Here is a 20,240-nt window from a genome sequence, read left to right on the forward strand (position 1 = left end):
ACATAAACTTAAAAAGCAGATATTTGACTCATGGGTTGATTTTTTTTGAATGAAACATGTGCCGTAGAGTTTAATCTTTGATTCAAAACTATGACATTCATGATTAAGGCCATGGTCGTGCTAAAAAAGGAAAAAATACAGGTAACGGCTCAAGATAGTCCAAACCGCCGAACAGTGCCCGAACGGCCCAATGACATTATTTTATCTCCTCGCGGTAAGAAAAAAAGGAATCACCTAACCTTTAAATATCATTCCTCATTGACTCGAGTTCGGTTTCATTGTTTTTGAGTACCTCATTATTCCACTAACCCTTGCTTGAAGGCGGTGAAACATCCATTTGATAGACGTTACCAACATTTATTCATTTATGACATGTTCAGTTAACAATATTTAGGGTTTTATTTCCATCTTCATCGATCGGTTAGCAGGTTAAGGATATTCTCGTATAAATCCCGTATCTTAACATTTCCAGGAAATATCACAGTCTATGAAGGAAGGACCACCTCGATGGCTCATTTTGGTTTGGTATATAGGTATAATTCTCCATTTTCTTCAAAAATTCTTGGCCACCATTTGTTTTAGGTTACGGTTGGAAAGACACCTGAAATGAAACCGAAGAGTAAGCGTTTTAAATCTGAGGTGCATAAATTTCAAATTTCATATTCTAATAATGTGCTCTTGGACACGTTAAAGTCGTAGGTGCTACTTCTGTGGGGAATATTCAAACCCGATTGCCTTGACATATAGATTAGTGAGAGCGGTGATATGAGTGGGCTCGGCGTACACTAAACTCCGTGTTTAAAAGTGTAATACTAACAAGTATAGCACACTCACTGGAAGTTCTACAAGATCAAATCACATCGTTTGAGTCCATGGAACCGGAATAAATCGTGGCCAGCTCAGTTTTCACGCAGGATTGCGATCTCTGGGATGGATTGAAATGGCTCACGGGTGAGCTCAGGGTGACTACCAAACTAGAACCTCGTCTCAGTGGTGGAGCTTTCGGCAGTTGACGTTTGGTCGTCGACCCCGGTTCAAGGGAGTCTTGAGCCGTGTTCCATTTGACTAGTCGGCCCCGCCTATCTGCCAAAGACGAGCTCCCTGGAAGCTGGGAGTGTTCACTCTCCGTCGAAGAGGTGCTTATCAATGGCGGTCTTGGGAAACCGGTTGGTCTGTCTGAGTTAGGTAAACTGTCTGATTTGGTCAAGGGTCTTGATTGGAATTGAACTCTATGTAGTGTCTGGAGAAGGACTCGACGCTTGTCCAATAACTCCCGAGGGATTGGTTCTCCTCTAGGGGACGCACAACCACTTTGACTGCCTTGAGGTGAGTTTTTGGGGTTGCTTGTCTCATAGCAGGACATACTATTTTTTTTCATCATGATCTTCCTTTTGTCTTCAAGACTCATGTTCTCCCTTGAGCCATAACTTGTCAAAGGGCCCGGGACGTTATTCATATTATCAGGTAGACTGGACCAATGATTTGCGCCCGAGATCTTTTCCATGTGTTTCAACCTAGGACCTCTTTTGGGCCGGGGCATGACCCGAGGTTCCGTGAACACTTCGCTATCACCCCAATCATTAAGAGAGCTACTAACCAAGGGCATCTCAGACGCAAATGGGTCGTCATCAGCAGTCGGAGGTGCGGCCTCTGCCGTGGGTGGGGCCGTATATCTTGGCGGGGGCATTGGCGGGGGGTTCCTGACACCGGTGGAATATTGGGCTTGTACGGATTGTAAAGGAATGGGCGAGTCAGAAGATCGGGCCTTCATTGGAGCATAGCCCTTATTTCGGGGCATGGTGAACTCTGCGTATGTCACCTCTTGGCTCTGCAAGATAGCAAATGAAACTAGATGATGCTATTCAAAGGTAAATATTCAAAGACGTATGTATACCAGTCTCGAAAAGTTGTTCCGGATGCGATTTCGCCTCTCAAAATCCGGATCCTCGGTCCGTCTCCGCTGAAGAGTGGCAGAAGCAGCATAACGGCGGTTTTGGCTCACACCATGTTGAAACGAGGCCTCCGCTATATAATCTACAATGTTGGGAAGCATGTCAGGTTGGTTTGTTTTTGTTTCAAGAAATGACATGATATTGCACTGTTGGTCTAATCAGACGCATGTCAAACGTGACAAAGGAGGATATTATCCTGGTCATAGCGTTATGATGGTTGGTTACGGGATCAGTTTCGCTTACTTTTGTTGTGTTGAATGAGGTCTGGAGTACCACCGGTGATCATTTTACCATAGGAACGTCCTGGCTCAAGGCCAGTGACATTGAAATGGGGCACGGGACTGTGAAGCTTGGCCACTACACCATAATGGTGATTATCCTTGGCCTNATCAGTTTCGCTTACTTTTGTTGTGTTGAATGAGGTCTGGAGTACCACCGGTGATCATTTTACCATCCATGTCAATGCATTCATCAATTTCCCGTTGGTTCAGTGGAATATGTGAGCCTGGTGGAGGGTATCCACTCATGCCTGGCCTTTGTGGCCGATTGGTCTTGTTACTATTATAGACCGGTCTTATCCGCAAAACAACAATGATAGCCACGGCCACGAGTGCCAAACCACAGGCAATTGCCACCAGGACCCCTAGAATGGGCGTCACCGATACCCCATCGCGGCTGAAAATGGCGTTCCAAAATTTCTACTTATTTCGAACGAGACAAATATCAGGGCATGAGGATGAATTGCTCCCCACCTTGTTACGTTTGCCGGATGAGTGGATCCGGCCGTGTGCTTTTCCGCTTCCTTGATAGTGAATGAATACAACGTGACCGGGGTACTCAGACCCTTTGAGTTTTGGGCATACACACTCAATACATAGGAACGTCCTGGCTCAAGGCCAGTGACATTGAAATGGGGCACGGGACTGTGAAGCTTGGCCACTACACCATAATGGTGATTATCCTTGGCCTCGAGCACGAACGTCTGGGGAAGGCCGCCGTTGTAACCACCCATGCAACGAACCTTGAAAGGGATAAGAAGTGCATTTTAGCCATGCCTCACTACAACACCACTCTAGTGTCCCCATCCATGGTGGTCATTAAGCCGTAAAACATTGGTCTTAAAAAGAAATCACCCTAAACTCTGCATATTATTGTCGAATGGAAGCGAAACGTTGTTCTCTGGGCTCTACGTGCACGTTCCAACCCTTTGGACCACCAGTTCGCAAACTGATGAATCAACTCGATTCAGTACATTTTTAGCACCATCTTTACCTCAAAGGATGTGGTTGTCTGGTTTCCAAACGAGCAATTCTTGACAGAATCAGGAGTGCCAGCTGGCACCAAGTGAAAGATGCAAGGATCCCTTTGTTTGCCAATCGAGTTTTTGGCCCAACACATCAGCGACCCGTAATCCAGCTCGGTCCGAGGAACATATTCCACAATGGACTTGGTATTGGTGGACTTGAATCTGTCATGAGGCATATCCACCAATTCGCCCGACGCATTGAAACGCCACTCGAAACTCGTGGAGCCAATGGGATTGGAAATGACCTCGCATGAGATGCGAACGGTTTCATCGCGAGCTACGCCAAAAACCTGCACCTGATCTGGTTTGCAATACGGCGCGTCTAAAAAGATAAAACGGGAGCATGGTTGAAATTGATCACAAGGCACTATTGCGTTATTGGTCTAATGGTGTTGTAAATAATGCTTTGTATTTACATCGAATATTTAGAGTCATCGGATTACTGGCGCCATCTCCTTCGATGTTGTGGGCAAGACACGTGTAGATTCCAGATTGAGTCCTTCGCACGTCTTGAAGGACCAGACTGTGATTGCTCACAATGATGCCTTCATGGACATTGTGGAGCAATGGGTTCTCCTGGAAAGAATAGAATTCCCGCTCTCATGAGGTCTCTCGAGTTCCATTGAGGTCATTTCATTAACACTCATTTCCTGCTAGGAGCCTCGACAACCCATTACGGGGTTGGAGAAGAAAGACGGACTACGACGGTGGGAGGTGTGTTCCACTTCCATTCTGGGTTCCTTTAGAAGTTTTGATAAATTGCCTCAAGTTTCTGCAATCCAACCCTCTTTCCAAGGGCCATTTCGCCTCCTCCCCCCAATATCTAATAAAACAACCACCACCTTTGAACTTCTGGTCCCCATCCGCAGTTCCATTTGGAAATTTCTTCATTCCAGGCCAAATCGACGAACATTGTTCCAAAAGACCTCATTTATGACCATCTTCACCCCTCGCACTAACTTTATTCTTCCCCTCTACTGTACAAATTCTTCCTCTACCAACAAACTGCTAAACCGCTCAACCACCTCATGGTTCTAAAACAGATTTATCCCGAGCTAAATATGACTCTGGAAAGTCTAAGCTGACATTTGCTGCCAACGGAAAATAGCAGACCCAAATGTAACCCAGAACCAACCCCTACGCCCAAATTTGGCAAATCCATGACGAGGTACCACAAGGTAGACCCCAAAGCGTGGGTACTGTTTGGTAGTAGGCACTCCTTAGTGGTATCGGTTATGTGGGATAGGCCCCATGAATATGTTTATCCACTCACGTTAAATCTCCACGTAATCTTGTATGGTTTGGGATTTGCGCGAACATTGCATTCGAAGTAGACGTCGTCGCCTTCCTTGATGTTAGACCCATTTAGGGAAGTACCTAGGCTTAGGATGGACTGAGGAACGTCTGAAAGAAAGAGAGAGGAGAACAAACCATGTATTCTGGTCACGAAAGCACCCGTTGTCCCCTGTTGAAAAAAATAACATTCTAAATTTGAAAGATGTTGGGGAGGGGGGAGAACTAACCGTTGGTAACATGTTTGTTCGTCCAGTATTTTAACGTTAAAATAGTACACAAGGCAAGCAAAATTTTGGGCATAAATCATTTTTCTCTCTAGTAGAAAATGCGTTTCAAGATAGCTTGCGCCCATGTTGCTCCTTAACATCCATAGTATTTGTTGACCAAATCTCAATGTTCCACCACTTCAGGAAGAGTAGTTTAGATCGGAAGCAAAATATCAAAATCTAAAATCATTTCACACATTTATTATGTTCCATGACCCTAGCCCTCAAGACCATATTTCCTAGGCTTACATTTCATGACGAGGATTTGACGGGACATGGGCAAGGTAGGTAATCATTTGGGATAAGTGAAAATGGACCCTCTTCAAGAAGAGGGGAAAGAGGACTAAGAGGAAGAGGAGGAGGAGAGATATCCTTGCTCCCAAGCAAGGCTCATGATGGATGGACCTTTTGATCCTTTAGACTTTGGAGTGGGATGCCAAAGGACGGCTATACTTGTAGATATTATGGAAATTGGCTTTCACTTCAGTCCCCTGGCTGCATCTCAACCTTTGGGAACACGTTTGCCGCATGTTGCAGGTAGCTAACAAGTTCGAAGCTCTGGGCCGTGAATCTTTGAATGGCTTCGGAACATTTATGTGAAGAGTGTTGGTGCTAATCGGAGTTTGGAGATTCACTTTGCCAGAACGGCTTGCCAGCTCCGTCAGGCCATTAGCTCTTAAAACTGAAGCAAAGTTGGACAGGAAGAAAAATTGCAGAAAACTTGCCGAAAAAATGCAGGTAGCTCTTTCAAAAAGTTTCCTTCAGCTCCTTCGCGCTCAACGAGTCTACCAAGTGGAAACTTATGAACTCGTGATTTCAAACTAAACCAATGAATCAACGGACAAGAAAACTAGAAACACAAGAAGAAACATCCTTGAAACTTATTGGAATTGCAGATTTCACGTTTGGGCTTCACACAAATTCATATTCAAATCACCTCTCACGGACTCTCAAATGGTTAGTTTGTCGGGTTGCCATTGGGACCCTGGGATTTCAAATTGAAATGCATTCGGTAGCTCATTTGCACCAAAAGTCACGATGGGAAAACTTGTTCCCACTGACCACGATCTTTTGGTCCAAAGGGAAAGGGGTGGTTTGAGATCCAGAATTAGTCCTGAAATGCACCTGTCCAAGTTTTTAACTCACAATGAATATCCAGTTTCCATCCATCTTCAATGGACGAATCCCGAATCTCAGGGTTCTCCGCTTTACAGCTCATGTATTTTCCGGCATCCCTGACCGATGGGACATAGTTGATGATGCTCAGGGTGACGTTCCCATCGGGGCTCGTCTGAAAATGAGAAGCACACTTGACCTGGAGATCGACACTTCATAATATACAGACTCGTTGCCATGGCAGATTTCCATTAATCCTCCCCCTCGAACAATGTCCGTAACTTACTGAAGATATGTAATGTCAATCAGATGTCCTGTCCTGCCTGCATGCCATTCTTCAAATCGTTTATTGTACTTAACCTCAACAAATCACATTTATCAATGGACCTGAGCTTCTCGCTCTCTCTCTCTCTCTCAGCCCCTTCCAAGTTCGTGTTCGCCCCTTTAGCTTTTTTCCCTCAACATTTGCTTTGCTCCCTGTCCCAGTAACCTCAATTGTGTTCGGTTGGATAACGGACCAAGAGGCTGTATTCCTCAATGGGAATAAAGTAGGGTAAATGTGGTTGAAACTACAAAAGAACTGGTGAGTAAGAATCTAAAAATATTGTGAAAATCTTCTAGCCAGTCTGTTGGGTTGAGGATCACTTGGTAAGAAATGATAATGTCAGACAAAAATGGAACACTCTCGCAACCTCATTAAAAGTGTTACAGAAGGAATTGCAGAACCTTTGACCCGATCTTGGATAGTCCTTTCTGTTTTCATACCCTCTGTGTCTATCAAGACACATTTACTACCACCCTTGGTTCCTGGAATGTTCCTACCAACGACCGAATGGTGCACCTTCCTTCAAATTGTCTTTCTTTCCTTTGGAATGTGGTTGGTCCCTTACCCGATTGGTCACATTCTCTCTCAATTGTGTGGATCCCCTCCACCAAGTGATTTCTGGCGGTGGTCGAGCTCCAACAGCTTGGCATCGAAATTCATAGACACGACCTGCTGACACGGGGTCCTTCCGTCCAATCATCTTCACATCCACTGGCCCAACTGGAACATAGATGTAAACCATTGGAACAAGGGTCGAAATTCCAAAAATAGGTTGAGATCCTAAGTCATTTGTGGCATTGGATCAAACATGCATCTATGAAGGAGATGAGGGTGACTATTCTTTAAAGAACAAATTGTGCCAGATCCCTTGAGTCCCGATTTCGGACATCGTTGACTCTTAACCAAATGGAACAATTCAGACAGAGAAAGGGGGGGGGGAAATAAAATTAAGATCTTGTGTGAGGTCAAAAACCTGCAGACAATGTTACAGGGAGCACTCAAACAAGGCAGTCTGAATCTCTAGCATATTACCTCGGTTGACCTACTTGCAGACATAGACCACTTGCCACGATCTTCAGCCTTTGTTTGCAATGCTCTCCTATCCTGTCCTGGTTTTGACCTAATGAGTCAACCAGTGCGGCCATTTGTTTTCGTGGGCAATCATTCGAATTCCGCTGACTCTTGAGTTTTAAATTGGCTTGGGTGTCGCAAATTGACTCTTGGTGTGAGAAGTGGGCAAGACTTTTTCCCTGGATGGCCTTTCCAGAGAACCTAATGGCAAGGCCAAGTGGGGAATGGCGTAGCAGAGAATGAGAGACCCTGTCTTCCTTGGTCTTATCGCAGACCATAAAATGTTTTCAACTTGAATGGGTGTGTCTTCTTCTCTGGAAATGTTTTGGCAATGCATCGCTCTTTTCTAGCACAATGACAAATGTTTGTTCCTCCATCCAAGATTCGTAGAGCAGGTCCACGTCGTTGTCCCACAAGCCCTGTATCCATTTTCTCAGCCGCTATTTGGTTGTGTGCCAAAAAGTTTCATGCAAAGTTCAAGCCAGGTTAGCTCCCAAAGACCCTGTCTTGTACATAACATCCACAGACAAACCTAGATTTGATCATCACTGATCTTCAGACCTCGAATTTGACCTCTTTCTGATCGCACGGGGCCTACTACAGAGGTGCCTTGTAACTTGATCTTGGCTTGGAATGTGTCTGCACAACTGGCTACAAGTGACTGCTAGGCCCTTTTTCTGTGTCCACATCGATGACTCGAGTATACAGGGTCGTTACATTTTCTCCTCAGCAACTTTTTCTTTGGCCCTTTCTAGTAACGTCTCTGTCAGAGACGCTCCTTGAGGCCAACCTGAGAAGAAAAAGTCGAGTTGGATGGTCGGTGAGCCCTTTTGTTTGCCTTGGTGTTGATCTCTGAACTTTTATCGAAGGTTCAGAGGGGTGACTTGGGCCCAAAAAAAAGTTACCACCGGATATTGATTGAACGCAAACCAAGAGGAAACCGAGCCCATTTCATGCTCACTTCGCGCTTCGCTTCGACCCTCGTTCCCATTTCCCATTTCCAACCACCCTCATGGAACAAACGTAACCGCAACGATTGTTCCAAAGAACTGATCAGAACATTTTTCACATTTCCAAGGAAACTTGCCACAAACTTATAATAGTTTTCCTTAACTCCAGAGCTCCGAGATTTTGATTGACATCGGAATCAAAAAAAGACCTGCCAAATTCAACGAAGTAAGGAAGAAATCTTGATTTGACCTCGTTTTCTTGATGCGTTCCACTTGAGCCCTTTCCACATTCTCTCGCCATTTCACACCCGGCAGGGACCCCACATTTCACCCAGTCCAGGGGTGCCAAATCAGTCCCCCAAAGATGGTCCTCCGGCCTCAAACTAGAATCTTGCAAGGACCTTATTGAAATCAAGTCTCTTTCTCGAGAAAAGGAATTTGACAAGTGTTTGCTTTGAATCCTCCTTGAAGTCGAGACCTCGAAGCTCAGCAATGAGTCTGTCTGTCTGTCTATCCATGTGTCTTGAAATCAAAGCAAGGATTGAAGAGGATAGAGATAGAGTGAGTGAGAGTGAGTGAGAGTACATCGCCCTCAAATCTCGAAAGTTTTCGTCGCCTCCTTCAGTTCCTTTTCCCCTCTTTTCCAGAGCCCTGAAGGGGGGGGGAATGGTGGGGACTCTTGAGGAGACCTGAGGGAAAGTGCTAGAAAACAAGCTTGGGACAGAAAATTGGATATCAAAGATTCATGCCGCCGAGCATGTGTTTGGTAGGGGCACCACGTTGCCAAATCATATGAACACATCCAATAGGACAGAGGTAGAGTATGTGCTAATGCGGGGTTTGCCACGTGATCTGGGTTGAACCCACATTTCCGGGGTTTTATGAGTTATCTCAACAATCGTTTCAGGGTTGATGCGGAAGAGAAGAGAGTACCAATGTTTACTCTAACTGTGCTGTATATATATTTGGCTGGTTTTTATGTGCTTTGATTTGATTTGACCAGGGACGCAAAACTAATGTCCCAAAAGCAACCCTGTTCGTCAAGATATTTTATATCGTAAGGAGGCCTTAGCAAAAACGGTTATGGAAATCGGCAAAAAAGTGGTGAAAAGGTTGAAAAGTCGTGATGATTGTAAATCAAGTAATCCAAAAATTACAAATGCCCAGTGCAAAACATAATTCTTTTTGAGATTTTTCCCCTCTGAATTTTAAAAAGAATAAAGTCAGGGCTTCAATTTTTTTGTCATGAGCTCATGCAGAATCATGCTCTATCTTAGATTTGATTTATGTCAAGAAAATACAAAAATCAAAGTAATTGTGATGGAATAAAAATATTTGGTTGAATTGGAACGAGCCCAACTACATAAGTCTGCAGAAATATGTGTTATGTGTTAATTAAGCTAACCCGGCAACTCCTAGGTCGACATTTTCGACAATATGCTTCTCTTGCAAATCAACTATTTAGCTTGAAGGACCTCAGCTAGGGTTTTCAACTTGAGTAAAAGAAGGTACTGCCGAGCAATCAAAGATCAAGAACGAGTCTAGAAGCAACCCTGGGTTTGAGTCTTAGAAAGGCAGGATCACGTTTTTCATAATGACGAAAATGTCGACCTAGGAGCTTCCGGGTTTTAATCTCGGATGGCCAGACCTCTGCACTCTGTTTGCACATTAATCGCAACTCTCTTGAATGGTGTGTCGCTATTGAAAAAGTGCTTGACATTTTATTTTTACTTTTGATAATCAGCTTTGCCTGAAATAGATTTCTATATATTCGTGCACATTGATCCAAGAAATGTTTTGACTCCTTCTTTGAGTTTGGGCTTAGAGCGTACGTAGAATTGCTGATCTGTGAAAATCACTCGCTTTTCCTTGAAATTGTCTAATTCTTGGTTGTAGAGCATTTTCTTGTTGAATCCATGAAATGGGATGTAGTTTAACAATGAAAAGCTAAGTCTTCAGCTTTAGCTGACATCTCGTTATTTGGTTCAGGTTCAAGTGATCTTGAGACGTTTTTCTGTTGAAACATAAGCATTGATCTCAAATATCTCTCTCTCATCCGGGCTTCTCTTTTACCTCAGCATTTGCAGTTTGTTCCGTTTCAATCCAGCCTTGAATTGGCCTTAAAAATAGACAAGGACGATTTTCATTTACTCATCCATCACTTGCATTGGCATTCTAAGATTGATCGAGTCATCATCTATCGTGGCCGTGTTCGATTCATAACTATTCAGGTTGCATTTCTTTAACCTTTCATTTCCACAACTTATACTTACAATGCATGTCCAATTTCACGGAAGTCGAAACCGGGACCGAAAGGTTATTGTTCGAGGCCTGACAAGTGAGAATGGAGTGCAAATCTGATCTGGCGAGCCTGAGGAGTCGGAGATTGTTCACCACTTCTCCCTTGGTCACTTCTTCCGAGATGTCGTCCAATAAAGCATGGTCCCGCCACCAACTTACTTTCGGACTTGGATTGCCTGAAGGAAAGGAATCCCATAACAGGTGTACATACTCGTATGTTATGTTTGTCTTTGTGGAGGTTCCAAGTACGTAGAGAGAGAGAGAGAGAGTGTGTGTCTGTCTCTGTGCTTTTCTTGACTCACCTCCCATTGAAATGCATTTCAAGGCAACCTCGTCGCCCACTTTGTAAGGACCCAACTTCAATCGGACTTCTTGATTGCGCTCGTCGTAGATCTTAGGTTTTTCGGGTGGCACTGCATGGAACAGAAACAGAGGAAAATAACACCGATTTAGTGAGGCAAATTTCGGGTTTGTTTCCAAACCGATGGACAACAGGAGCATCAAGAGTACGAAAGAAGCCATTTATTTTCTTTGCTTGGGTAAATACCAGCTTTCCATTAGGTTTGAGGTCGAATGGAACAAAGGCCAGCCAAGCAAGGAAGCGGTCCTACTCGTCGTTTCCCCAATTCACAACATGCAAAACCATTCAGAGAATCAATGGCAATCGTCTGGGAGCGTTCACACGCTAATGTGTGTCGAGGGATTGAGTGAGGAGCCTTGAGGGGAAGCTTGATTTGCCTTTTAAGTGGGAGTTGAAGCCAGAGCCAAAGTCAAGGTCAAAAGCTAGCGGCTTTTTGGCATTCTAACATGAATCGAGTCATCATCCATCTTAGTAACGGTCTATTCTTGTATTAGACGTTACAGCTCAGAACTGATTACGGTGATTACACTCGCTTCCTTGCGGGGATGTGCTTCCCATGTAAGGCCAAAATACTTATCATGGGAGATTCAAATGTGACCAGGCTTTAAATTTTGCATCAAATGTGGTATTTACAAAAAAGCTACTGTCAGCAACCGTCTTGGCTACTTCTTTGGGCTGGTTAACGACTCACATTGAAAACTACTCCCCCAACTAGCTTTTTCCATCTTTTCAAAGACTTTGACAAAAAAGCGGCCTTTGCGATCTGGCTGCCGCTTTTGCTGCCAGCCCATATTGGCTTGTTCTTTTGGCTGAGTGAAAGAGAAATCGACCAAGATCGTGGATATCCTGCTTTGAACTGTGCCAAGATCGAACACAGATTCCACCAACAGCATCCAAATGGATCCTAACTGAGCTTATGAAGTCCCTTGTTCAAGACCATTGAAGGCCAGATTTTTTTGGCTCACCATAACGTCTGACCTTTGGGGGCTTATGTCAGTGTTCCACTTGTGATCTTGTTATAAAATGTCTTGCTTATTATATCTCGATCCAATCACATCAGTATCTTTGAAGAGACTTTTCACGCTAAACTCATCAAGATCCAAGCCGTGATGGAAATGGAGGTTCCAATAAGAAATGACAGATACGTAAACATCACAAGTGGAACCTTCGTATTACCGAGAGAGAAGAATTGGACCGTTAAGCAAGCTGTTCCAATTGTTTACTTTCCATCTTAAGGACAATTTCACGCAGGCAAATTTCTCTCTCCTATTAAGCAATCAGTCTCTCTGCTTCCAATCGAGATTTTGAGTCATTGCTGGTTCTCAATCAATGGCTGATCAGAGATAAAACTGGAGGATTTGTCGGATAAGGATGGGGCTCATCTCCAGAGTGCTCCTCCTCAAACTCAAGAAGAAGAGAGAAAGAGATGGATATGAATCACGATCGTCGTTTCTCAATGATGGTTCTTTTGTGTTCCCTCATTTTCTTTGCAAGAGAAAGAGAGAGAGAAAAGTGGCCTTGATCATGGTCTTGATTAGAAATGAGCCAACTACTATTCCATCAATACTGCCTAGCTCATTTCTTCTTGGATGACAGCTCGACTAAGAAGCTTAAGTTATGTAATTAGCGTTTTTCTCTTACAATCCTGCCACGTTCAATATCAGATGGTTCAAACTAGACATGAGTTTCAAACTTGACGAAAGAAAAGTGAACAAGATTCAGATGAAGTTGAAGAGTAGTGACAAATTACAGTCTTTAATTTTGCAAGAACATTGCAAAAATTATGCTTTCGTTGACCTTTTTATTTGAAAGCTGAAAAGAAGTTATCTTGAGAGGTTGGATAAAACTCAATATATTCAAGCCGTTTAGGGAAAAAACATTGGAAACAATGAGCAACAAAAATACTTAAATAGGCAAAAGAGGAAAAAATGCTAACTGCTTTTTTCTTCACTTTCAAGTTTTTCCAAGTGAAAAATAATTTTTAAAAAAACTCAATGTGGCGACGAAAAGGTGAAAAAATGCAAGTAACCAAAATAGTGCAAATAGCACGAAAAAAGTAAGAAAATGCACTTATAGGTTTGGAACAGTCCCAAATGTCACCTGAAGTACAAAATTCTGCAAGAGAACTGACTTTTGAAAGCCACTGTCCGAAATAAAAAAAATCCAATTTCAATAGGAAGAAGTATACTCCATAGCGCAAAAAGGGCATGAAAAGGTCAAATTGGCGCATTCTGGGATCGCAATATCTCTTACCTATGATATCTAGCATGACTGATTCAATCGTGGTAGGAGCACGATAGAAATCCACCCGACATCGATAGATCCCACCGTCGTCAGGTTGGACCGTATCCAGGACCAATCGCCCCGGACTTTCATCCCCTCGAAAAAAGGCTCGTGAGCCCAGGATCTTTTCATCGGACCAATGTCGAGCCTCGACATGTGATTGGCCACGCGTGTCATAACTGAAGTAAATTTGGACATGAATCCCCACTCGCATCGGCAATTTCATTTTCCATTTTCGTTCCAACGGAGAACACAGAAATCTGTCACTTACGTGTAAATGGGAACCTTGGAGTCGTTTCGGAAAAAGAGGACCAATCGGACCTTGTCGGTGATGATGGGCGGTGTGATGTTGCATGGCAGGTTCACCGAGCTCCCTTGGACGGCGCCAATCCTCTGAATGGTTTCTGGAACATGGAGGGCAGGAAGTTAGGTTCCAGGTTCCAGCTTGGCTCATTCGGCTCGTAATGTGTATTAATTTGCCAGATGAGTAATGAATGTGGTGCCAATGAATGGATGTCTAGTCCTAGCTCTCCAAGGTAGTAAGTAGTAGTATCAAGTGACTCGTGAGATATCATTAGGCACACAAACTGGACGGACCACTCCATGACAATGGCACACTACTTTGTCCCGAATGTCCTATTGTAGATAATAGATAAGCCGGACAAGACGAGCCAAGAGAAAGAGGGGGAACGACACATTGTTCCGAAGTCGAATCTTTCGGGGAAAGTCCTCATTAATCAAACTCTTCCCCGTGTACTCTACAATGTTCTCGCTCGCTCTCTCGTTCCATCCAGTCATTGGAGTACAGTGCATCGAACCCAAGCACTACTAATCTCAAGACAATAAAGATAAGGTGCCATACGAGCGCACTCTTGGAGGGCTAGCGAGGCAAGTCCATGGGACGATCTCGGGAACCACTGGTTGTTCCGCAGTTTTTCCAAAACATGCGTCGGCTTTCCCCAATGCAAACAGGATTATCACCGACTCCTCTGCCAACGAACAGGAAATAGCTCATATCGAGTACATTTCCTACCCCTTTTCCTCATCCCCCAGGATGGGTCCGAGGAAGTCGGGAACGAGGATCTACTCATCCCCGAATGTGTGCCAAAAAGAGCAGAGACTCCCTCCTTGGTTGGCTCCAATGAGAAGAAGTACATAACTAATAGAAATGCATGATGCTTTCAGAGTCGGAGTGGGGCAATTCGGCCAAGCAACCCTTTCTCGATACCAGACCCCCACCCAGTTACTGCCTTCTTGGCACAATGATGCAAATAAGGGCCATTAGCCAACTCCTTTAGAAAAAATAATATCCACACGCTTCCGGGCAAAAAGATTAACTGCTCGAAGAACGCAACCATTTTGGACAAGAAACAGTTCATTTGCGCTTCGTTCCTTGTTTCAAGGATTTTTTTGGAATGTGCCTTTCGATTTCAATGGCGCGACATAAATCGCAGTGTTTGTTAAACGTTTGACAAACGAAACGAATACTTTGACACAATGTCAAACTGTTTCTTGTCAGGATCAATTTCTTTCTTTGAAGACTTAGAGCGCTCTCTCTCAAAATCTTCAAATCTTCTTGTAATTATTAATGATCCTGCTTAGGATCTGTGTCATGTTCTTGAGCAGATTAATTTCATGGGTGCTTAATTTTTATTGTCCGAAAAAGGGGTGAGTGCGTGGTCTAGGAGGAGCTGGGGATCATTAAATTGTGGTGAGCCTCGTACTAGATGCGAATCTCACCAGATTCTAGTACAGAGATCATTCCTTTGTACGTAGGTTTGATGGGCTCAATTCGTGGTCATGCTCTTTGATTTGACCTCTTCGTGGTTGTCGTGGTTGTCATCTACTGGCTGGAGAGTGGATTTCGAAAGCCCAGCTTCAATGATGAAGTGTCTTAGACAGACCTAATTAAGTGTCTGTCTCGCTTTTTTTGCACGTCCATTCGAGCCATTTCTTATCGAGTAAATCCCTCTTGGTTTCCGTCCTCTTAATATTTATTATCAAGGATCTCTCTCTTTCTGGATGTGTCTTGCTTGGGTAAGAAGGAGATACCCACTTCTCATTTGCTAGAGTATCTTTTCATCTTTGTCTCATGATCTGTACTGTGGCACGAACGGCATCACTGGGCACACTTTTCGATTGGGGAACAATTATACTAAGCAAAGCGTTCCAAGCATCCGATGGAACTTTTCCAAAGTATGAGGAAAGTTAGTTTCTCGCTCACGGGAGGATTGGACCTAACTTGCTTTGGCATTGAGCGAGTCGGAAGACACTCTTTGGTTATGCACAAATATGCCTGAGGGAGAGATCGAGTGGGATTCTGTGGCAAAGAAGAGAGGGTGGACAATGTTGCAATGCCGAGAACGTGATCAAGATTCCCATTCTTCGATTATAAAGACAGGAACACAGGAAGACAGCATCTCGAAATAGATCTGCGGGAGAGCTTTCACTCTCTCTTTGGATCTGCAAATCACGGCCATTTACTGATGAACCTGGTTCACCACTCTTCATTGCTAATGCCACCTCAGAATTGTCGCCAGAGCATGAGTTGGTGAGAGATGGTGGTAGAGGCGGAGGAGAAATCAAATGATTTACACCCAGGTCTCAAGGGAGTCGCAAACATTGGAATATATCCCACAGAGGTTGGAGGATAACTGGGTCATGGTGGCTCCTTTGGAACCATGGTTTGTCTCAATTGAGATCTGAAGAGGAACGAAGAACAATTTGGCCATGTAGTATGGAAGATTTCCAATGACATCGAAGATCCCAATGGAGGACGGACGAGGTTCTAAGTGGCCGTGGCGACGGAGGCGAATTCGCTCCATATTTCATGTCTGTTCAACAAGAAAATTCCTGGGTTTGATCTGCATTGCGCAAATTTCTATTTCTCCCTCACTTATTTCCATGAAAGCGGGATGGAACACTGACAAGTTGTTCCATTGTAAGATCCGAGGTCCATGTTGAATAATTACATAAATTGGAAAAAGGGATCCTCCGCTCTCACATTGACCTCTCTGGCGGCGAGTCCACTTCCGTTGCAATTCATTGTCTGTCCGTGAAACCACCCACCACTGAAGGAAGGTCTGGGGAGTTTATTTCTCCTCGACCGACACACACTCAGTCAGTCAGTCGTTTGGAACTAGGAACATGGCAAGTAAGAATGAAAATGGGATTAGATGCCAAGCCCAAGCTCGCATGACAGTCCCTGTTTACCCATCACCCACCCTTTTCATTCGGCACCCTTCTCTTCAGTTCTCGCAAACATGGCATTCCTGCAGGGTTCCTGTTTCCTCGGAACTCGAATCCAAATCAACATCTAACATTCTACACACAAACACATTCCGGAGATCGTGTAAAAGTTGCGTTTGGTATGAAATGGCATGCCTGGCATTCAACTTGCTCCCGAGGAGAACATAAAGTTTTCAATGAATATTTGAGTACCTTTCATGAGCACGACTCCCTGCCATTGGCATCCCCTTCATCGTGCTTGAACTCAAGTGATAACGACCGGCCAACAAGATCAACTCGATCAAGGAAATGTGGATTTCAGTGTGGGTTGGCCCTAATAGCGTTAGTTACGATAGGTTGAAGACACTTTAAGAGCCACTTTCTGGGATCGGGGTTGCCTCCTACCAGCCATTAAATTGAATATTGTGGAACACTCATATACCAATTCCTTGACACTTGGATGTTTAGTTCAGGTGATGGGTCCTCTGACCTTAGACAGGAATTCTCCGGTTAAATCACCTCTTGTTCCAGGGTTTTTATGTACTTTCCTTCAGGACACGAAATACTCACGAGATCTCACCCTGTGGGCTGTAGAGCCATCGGTCTGCGAAACAAACACCCCCATTTATCACTAAGGGCTCTTTTTTGTTCACCCAAATCTCTTTGGCCCTCTTTGGTCACAAATCCTATCATCATCAAGCGATGCCAAGATCCTAGGATCAATGAAGAGCACACACTCAGATGTGCTCTTCCCAAGCAAATGGAGTCATCCCTCTTCACTTGATGTTCCATCAGACAGAGGGTGCTTCAAGGGCCACCATGTCCCATTATGAATGGGGGAACCCCTCCCACCCACACGGGACGTCCCCTTCTGAGAAACGACGCTTATTTCACTTTTATTTGGTCTCTTCTTTGCCGATCCATATTCGATTTGAAGCACATTACGCCGGACTCCTTGATACCACAAGAATGGTCTTGAGGAAGCCTGCTGGGTTTTGCACTCCCATCCAATTTAACAGTTTGTGCAATTTGTGAGATAACTAATCAGTCGGCTTAGAAGGAGGCGAGTCGTTGTTTTTAGCGTGTTCCTCGATTTCTCCTTAAAAAGAACAATATACAAGGTCTTCGAGGGAGGTTTGAGGAGGAACAGTTATGGATATCTCATAAAGTCAAAAAGCAATTCCTAGGATCAGAATTGAACGAACCAAATATGTATGGAGTGTTCATAGAAGGGAGGAGGGGAGAGAGAAAGAGGAAGAGGTATGATGAAATTAACATTCCGAATGGTGGTGAAGAGAGGGGAGGGGATGTTCCATGTTCTTTGTTCCACTTTCATCATTGGAATCTCTCGTATTTTTCTTCCTCGATCAAATGGGAAGAGGGTGCATGGGAAGTGGGAACGCAGGGGATATTTGCTCCCGATCACCAATAAACCAGAATTCTCTCCTCAATTATTGCGCCTGGGTGGCTGATGCGATGAGGATCATGTTGTGTTTCGATACCCAGTTGCGTTCTCCTATGCATAACTATGAGTTTCGAACACAGAGACATTGAGTTAGTTGGCACAGAGGTTTTATGGTCCCACGATGACAATGGGAAGTTTTAGTGGCTGACAAAAATGCCGGGAGAATTTATGCCTCTCCAAATGGTCCATCTGTCATATTTTGGTGGGCGCAAATGCTACCAAAACCGAGGGGCCTTCTTCTCTAACAATTTGGTCAGAGACCCTTTTTGGATATATTATAACTCTGTTCCACCATAATTGGAGTTCCTTTTCAATCCATTTCTCAAAAACAGAGAGCTATCCTTTCGGAGAGAGAGAGTGATAGAAAAAAAATCGGTATGTACCTTGTTGTGAGTATTAAGGCCGTCCGTGTATCCTCTCTTCGAATCAACTAATTATTGGATTTCTTAAATACCCTCTTTTGTCCGGCTTCTTGTCTTCTCAAACAAGAACAAATACGAGCCTAATCTCTAAAGTCAATGACCGAAAGAAAAGGGATTCAAATGTCTAAATTATACACTAGTGAATCAGGTTTCTACGCTCTTATTCTCTGACATAATGTATTCTTTTGGGGTCCAGGTCATTTTGATCTTTGCCCTTTGTGGATCGAATTTTTGAAGGATCGAATGACCCTTTTCAGGCCTTTAATTTCGCATCCCTCGCCAGAATTGAAGAGCCATTCAAATGGTGCCATATGGACGTTCTGGTTCAAGTGACAGCCAACGGAAAGATTGTTTTGCAAGTATTGAATGTTGAGCAGCGAAAGAAATGCCAACCAACTACCCAACCAACCAACCAACCAACCAACCAACCAGTCAAAGGCTGGGGGAGGGGGGGGGCGACTCTTTTTCGCATTTCCGAAAAGAATTGTTGGAAAGTGATGACGAGCCCAAACAGAACGAGAAAGGCTCTCTGAGAGACGAGGCGGCAAAACTTACAGCATCGCCGTGTCACATATCCCTCACGGCTGTTTTCTTATCTTGGGCCAGAATGCCAATAGTTCTCGGGGTCTGGCACAACGGAGTATTAGGGAACAATAATATCCAGCAACGTGGAGATTCAGCAACTCCCGGAGAAACACCGACAATGGAGCTGACACGAAAGCGAGTCTTCCTGAAATCGGGATGCACTTTCAAAGTTTACCCATCCGGCCAAGAATGAGCTTGTTCGCTCCTTAAACAGATTAGAGAATCTGCCACCATGATGGCTCCAACAATAACGAACAGAATGTGATCTCTCATTATGCACTTGTAAGCCATTATGCCCAAAAGTGGGACTGCACTCACTCGATATCTGCATGGGCACAATGTTCATCTATGGACTGGAAACCTTTTTTCCGGTTTGAAGAACTCATCTTTCCCTTTCAGATCTGCACATCCCGCCTTTTTCACCAACTTCATGCTTAGGGAAATATCAGAGCAATAACAATAGTATTACTTTTGTTTGATAATATCTGCTTTAATGGACTATTTCACGTTGCACACTGTATATTAAAACATATCCAATGTTCAAGCGACGTATGAGCCTGAGAGAGTGAACTACGTACTTGAAAAAAAACTCGTATGCCAGGTAGGAACATACTACATAGTCCAGATGCCAAAGACGTCCGTCCGAACCATTGTTTCTTGTGCTGTGCTGTTAGGGAGTGTACCGTCGAACGAGAGCGCAAATCAAGCTTCTCTCTGGTTCTTGCACATGAGGGAAGTCCGCGAGTGAACATGGGCAATTTAGTTCCTTCTTACGCTCGATAAAGCATTAACAGCAAAGACGGATCACGGATATCCTCTTTGAGTCACTAGCAAAAAGAATAGCCGCGATTACAAAGCCAAAATCCTCAGTTTAACCATATCATGTGTACTGTGTAAGAACCCTGACTGACTATGATCCGTCAATACCGGTGCCTAAAACGGCATTCATGGATGTATCATGCCTGTACTGAGTGAGTTGTTGGTCCACACCTCAGTGGTGGTGGATTAGTTCAAGTAGTAAGTCAAAATGGAGGGAACTTCGTGACTTCCTGTGTTGGAAATGCGTTGTGCGAGATACGTCTCACTTTATGTTATACGTGGTACGTAGGGTAGAACAAGGGGTCTTTCCAAATGGAACCAATGGCGAGGTTTTCCTCAACGAGGGATCCATCGAGGAATATACGGACCAGAAGGAAGGGACAGAAGAGGGGAAGGGAGGAACGAGCCACTGTGTCGGAAATTTTGGAAAAATGGAATGTCAAGCAATGGTAGCTGCATCATAAAAGTGGGTGATGCGTTTCCGAATGAGGAGC

At 44.1% G+C, this 20,240-nt stretch overlaps 1 protein-coding gene across 2 annotated transcripts in view; it reads right to left on the reverse strand.

Annotated features, from left to right (window-relative positions):
* Positions 1-329: 329 nt before the first annotated feature.
* LOC131883821 (nephrin-like) overlaps positions 330-20,240 on the reverse strand; it is a 37,792-nt gene continuing 17,881 nt past the window's right edge. Inside the window, exons 2-15 of one of the 2 annotated variants that reach the window (XM_059231403.1) lie at positions 13,499-13,631; positions 13,198-13,406; positions 10,886-10,996; positions 10,556-10,759; positions 6,827-6,981; positions 5,967-6,111; positions 4,532-4,662; positions 3,675-3,834; positions 3,225-3,580; positions 2,705-2,973; positions 2,356-2,627; positions 1,895-2,034; positions 1,598-1,828; positions 330-601 (exon numbers count right to left, since the gene is read on the reverse strand). In XM_059231403.1, coding sequence (XP_059087386.1) covers positions 584-601; positions 1,598-1,828; positions 1,895-2,034; positions 2,356-2,627; positions 2,705-2,973; positions 3,225-3,580; positions 3,675-3,834; positions 4,532-4,662; positions 5,967-6,111; positions 6,827-6,981; positions 10,556-10,759; positions 10,886-10,996; positions 13,198-13,406; positions 13,499-13,631 — 2,534 coding nt within the window. In that variant the 3' untranslated portion in view covers positions 330-583. Of the gene's footprint in view, positions 602-1,597; positions 1,829-1,894; positions 2,035-2,355; positions 2,628-2,704; positions 2,974-3,224; positions 3,581-3,674; positions 3,835-4,531; positions 4,663-5,966; positions 6,112-6,826; positions 6,982-10,555; positions 10,997-13,197; positions 13,407-13,498; positions 13,632-20,240 lie in introns of both variants that reach the window. The other variant, XM_059231402.1, reaches the window with a different exon arrangement.

Source organism: Tigriopus californicus, chromosome 7, assembly GCF_007210705.1.
Source record: "Tigriopus californicus strain San Diego chromosome 7, Tcal_SD_v2.1, whole genome shotgun sequence".
In the NCBI taxonomy this organism is placed as follows: domain Eukaryota; kingdom Metazoa; phylum Arthropoda; class Copepoda; order Harpacticoida; family Harpacticidae; genus Tigriopus; species Tigriopus californicus.